The 4755-nt window shown below is 46.8% G+C and overlaps 1 protein-coding gene across 3 annotated transcripts in view; it reads right to left on the reverse strand.

Annotated features, from left to right (window-relative positions):
* Positions 1-4299, reverse strand: part of LOC147029404 (TGF-beta receptor type-1-like) — a 264767-nt gene extending 260468 nt beyond the window's left edge. The window contains exons 1-2 of one of the 3 annotated variants that reach the window (XM_085872441.1): positions 4052-4299; positions 688-786 (exon numbers count right to left, since the gene is read on the reverse strand). In XM_085872441.1, the coding sequence (XP_085728567.1) occupies positions 688-786; positions 4052-4133 (181 nt within the window). In that variant the 5' untranslated portion in view covers positions 4134-4299. The remainder of the gene's footprint in view (positions 1-687; positions 787-4051) is intronic. The other 2 variants (XM_085872443.1, XM_085872442.1) reach the window with 2 other exon arrangements.
* Between the last annotated feature and the right edge of the window lie 456 nt (positions 4300-4755).

Here is a 4755-nt window from a genome sequence, read left to right on the forward strand (position 1 = left end):
ATCGGTGAAACAGGCTTGACAATTTTATTGCAGAGAAGACCAAATTAAATAAACATAACGATCCATTACCTGGAAGTGGGCAAATGGTTAGATTTATCTTTGGTCTCCACTCTCATTATCCAGTGTCTTGAAGTGATTGTCGACAGACGAATTTCTGAAGCTTTCATTTTTGTTTTAAATCCACCTTTTTAACAGGCTGGTAACAACAACGACAACTAGAACAGCAATCATGTGCATACCTCCACCAGGCTGAACAGTTTACGTTATGTATCCCACTGATAGGCCGGATCTGGACCCGAACCAAAATCTAATCGGCTTGTTCTTGTCACCTCCCGAAGTCATACACTAAATTTTGTTTGAATCCGTCAGCAACTTTACGAGACATCATGCTATATATTGTTTTGTGCCCGATCTCTCAATGGAGAAGAATCACTTCAAGAAATAAAAACGTCTCAGATCCGGATCCGGAATTAGATCTCCAGCAAAATCGAAACAATTCGTCGTTATCATACACCCAACCCGTCCACCAAGTTTCGTCCCAATCGGTAAATAACTTTTTGAGATATCGTGCTGAATATCGCTTTTCGCCTTATCTCACAATGGTGAAGAATCACGAACGTAGTCTGGTTGTTTGTAAGTGCTCTGTCCTTTTAAATGCTGAGCATCAAGCAAGGAAGCAGCACATACCATTGAGACTTCTGCACGACAAGGATGGGATTCGAACTACCGACCTCCAAGGTGATCGATCACAGCAGAGCGGACGCTCGAACCACTGCACCACCGAGTCTGGTGTAAAGCACGCAAAACATTGTTTTTACGCTGTATTTTTACACGTACATGTTGAATTGATGAATTATGATGCTGAGCAACAATGTGGGATTTTGTTGCTCTTAATTGTGCCAATTCCTGGGAAAGCACTTTTTGAAAGGGTTTGATCGATCACATCTTACGTGACCAACGGTAATCCACGGTGGAACCGACACCGTGCTGTAACTTCATAACACACAACAATGCTGCGTGAGGCACAGATAACCGCAACCTGCTTTACACCTTCAACAGGTAAACATTTATAACACTCGTGTTTGAGAGATTCAAAAGGACAACAACACGAACCCTCTTGACAAAGCTCATATCACGATGCATTCGGCATTGCCAAGCATTTATGCAACTCAGGGAAATGACAAGACAGACAATTGGAAAACATGGAAATTTTTCATGCCAACAAGAGATAAGATGGAGGCATTTACATGAGTTTATTTTGTGAGGCTCATTGATTTACCAAAAACATGGCACGGTTGTACTCTCGGATATATACTACGTGTGTGTGTGTGTGTGTGTGTGTGTGTGTGTGTGTGTGTGTGTGTGTGTGTGTGTGTGTGTGTGTGTGTGTGTGTGTGTGTGTGTGTGTGTGTGTGTGTGTGTGTGTGTGTGTGTGTGTGTGTGTGTGTGTGTGTATGTAGGTACGACATCAAAATTAGTTAGTGATTAGAATATGCTCATAATTATTTTTTAAGAAAAAGTTGCATTCAACCAAAAAGTAACTAGATCTAATCTACTAATCTAGTGCAGTGTTAAACAATCAGGTTACAGATCAGGTTTCAAGTGACATTTCACCCACTTCCTGAGGCCAATAGGCCCTAAACCTCATCACGTCACGTACATGTGCTTTTATTCCAAAGGCGACAATTCCTTTTCGGTCATGTGCCGGTGCAATGGGTCAGTTGAGGAGTGTTTGTATTGTGCCAAACCTCAAGTTTAAAAAAAACGCCTGTGATTGGCTGGTTGGTGCATTGTTCTTAATTGTTCGACGGAGGAGGAGGCCGGGCGAAGCGACGTCGAGGCCCTTCATTCCCGATAGGTGATACACCCTGCAACCCATGCTTGCAGAAAACAGACTTTTTGGAACGCTGGCCGCCTTTTCCACGCAATCATCATGTAACTTTATATTAAGCTATCTTTTACCAGACACACATTTCTAATTTAATCAACTCGGTGGTGGGATGGCTTTGAAGGCCATAAAATACAAGTTGATGAGTCTTTCCTTCGTGTTGGGAAAGTAGGTGCACAGAGCACACTGCACATGTGCAAGCACACCTACACTTGCCGCAAGAGATGGTTCGAGCCCAAATCTTCTGAGGCCGAACTAAAAAATTTAAAAAAAAATTAAAAAAAACTGGAAAAGTCAGGAATCCCGAATCGATTTCTCACAACTTTCCAGGAATTCCTGGAAAAAATACATATATATATATATATATATATATATATATATATACATCACAAGCTCGGGCTATATTTGATTGAAAGTTTTTCTCAGCTCAATCTCGAGAAAATTGGTTTTGCGCCATCTCTAATCTCCATCATACGCGGCATGTCAATGGTGTGGCACAAGAAACAACATGGAAGATAGTGAGCGCCAAAATATTATCCTGAACTTTGTGTTGACCAGAACTTTCAGTGGAGTCCTTTATCATCTCATTCACACAAGGAACTCGGCCGACGTTCCACAACACTGTGAACGATGGTTGTGGACGCCTATTACTCGGACTATAAAATTTGAGAAGTCTGTTTGTTTGACTTGTATGCACTCTTAAACCGCAAGACGGAATGAGTTGGAATTTGGTGGTTGTACCTGGGGTGTGCTCAGGGAGGTTTTGGACATAAGATAAATCATACTCGCAGGGGTTTGGTAGTGGTGGTTGGTGGGGGGGGGGGGGGGGTTGCGCCGCTCCTGGTGAAAGAGTGCATTAGAAGTCCCAGCTCATTCTAAAATCGCCAATTGTCCGTGATAGTACTGTATGATGAAAAGTAGAGCTTTTGTAGATGTGGGGGGTGAACGTGCTGAAACGTACGTGTCTCTTTGTGGGACAAAACACAATGAAACTCGGTGGTTGTACTCGGGCTGTGCATGGAAACGTTTCGCAAGGCTGGGATGACCACCCACAACATATGTATTTAATTTTACGTGAAAGTAGAGAATTACAAGGAAATCAAATAAATCATAGATGTGCATCCTGGAGAATCGTATTACACATGATGCAGTATTACGCAAAATAATATTACAATCAGTTCATGGTGGTGAAAGTGATCGAGGGGGCACGGAGACTGACACAGCCCATGACTTGGAATCTAGTTGAGATGAATGTCGAGGTTTGATTGTACACACAGTGAGTGGTACGAGATCCTTCAAATAATCATCAAAAAATTGGCGCCAATTTCTGCAGGTGATGCTCCATGATGCAGCACATTTGCACATTTTGCTCCTGTTCATCATCATCATCATCATCATCATCAGCACCACCATCGTCTCTCGGGAGGTAAAGGTAGTCCTGTAGATCTCACCATCCGCCCTATGGGTGGCGGTTTCGAGGGCTCCAAGGTGACGGTGGGTCAATGCAAGTTGAAGCATTCACCGAAGAACAAGACTGTGCACATGAGGATGGGATGGGGGGATGGGGGAGGAGCTACGAGCTTATATTATGTCACGTGATGGGAGCGAGTTAATAAATACATCTATAACCAAATATGGGAACGAGCACGTTTAAACCTGGAATGACGATAACAAAAGCATACCACGTGATGCGGTGAGGTCAGCCAGGGAACCTGACAAAAACAAAATAATAAATTCATCCTTAAATTACAACAAAAACAACATATCTCCTCCAATGCCCTCCACCAGTCGCCTGGCTTGTGACCCCGTTGACCCCGACCCTCCCCCTCCCCAAGTTTTCCGCCTTGGGCCGCTCTGGCCGACAAGGGCTTGTGTTTCCCGTGGACAAGAGGAACGGGGTCGGGGGTGATAAAGAAAACGACCCCTAAGAGGGTAAAACACACCTCTTGATCAACAATGAGGGGCGCAAATGAATCGGGGAGATGAGGCCCGTGCGGCGGTGCTGCTCCTGAGGGAGCGGGGAGCACGGGGGGCGAGGGGCCGGTTGAGCAGCACCTCGACAGCTCGGTGGGTAGACCCTGTGGCTGTGAGGGAGCACCAGGCGCGGCTCAGTTGTCCGCGGCTCGCCATGTTAGCGGTTTGTTCATTGTGAAAACCTCTCACCTGGCACCGAAGGTGGCCACTGAAGCAGCAGCGCGCCCAACAGGGGCAGCACGACCCCGCTGAGGCGCGCACAGCCGTCCATGGCGCCGCTCACCAGGCGCGTCGCACCAAGTCCCGGCACCGGCAGCTTGGGCTCGAGTCCCGGAGCGCCTGCGATCCTCGTCCACACCGCGGGAATCCTCCTTCCTCCTCTCTCGAGCAGCCGCTCCGAGCGCCACCACCACCCCGCCCACAACCTGGATCTCCGTCCTCTTCGTCTCGTCGCCACCTGTCGGCCTTTGCCACGCACTACGGTCGTTCACCTCCACCGTGGTGTTTGTGGTTAGTGGACCCCAACCCCCTCCCCGGCACGTCGTCACATAAAAATGACCTTCATCCGTAGGGTCGTTAATGGTGGATTTAGGGATCAAGGGGTGGCTGGGTGGGGGTTAATCCGAGGTCGAAGGAAAATTGTCCGAACGGTCACAATGGAGCTTCATGTTGGGTGGACAAAAGTTAATTGACTCATCCTTGTGCAGCACTTGCCTGCTGGTTGCATCATTGCTGGGAGCATGACTGTGCTGCTGATGTGGAGCCCCTATCGCTTCATTGAGGGCATGACCTTGTAATTTGATTTACGTGCTGGTGATACAACAGATTGGTTGTCCTTTGTAGAAGGTTGCTCCGAAGAAGACCGTTCACGTGTGACGTGCGAACCACCCACC

This window comes from Eptatretus burgeri, chromosome 3 (genome assembly GCF_056783735.1).
Source record: "Eptatretus burgeri isolate ZD-2024b chromosome 3, Ebu_testis_v1, whole genome shotgun sequence".
In the NCBI taxonomy this organism is placed as follows: Eukaryota; Metazoa; Chordata; class Myxini; order Myxiniformes; family Myxinidae; genus Eptatretus; species Eptatretus burgeri.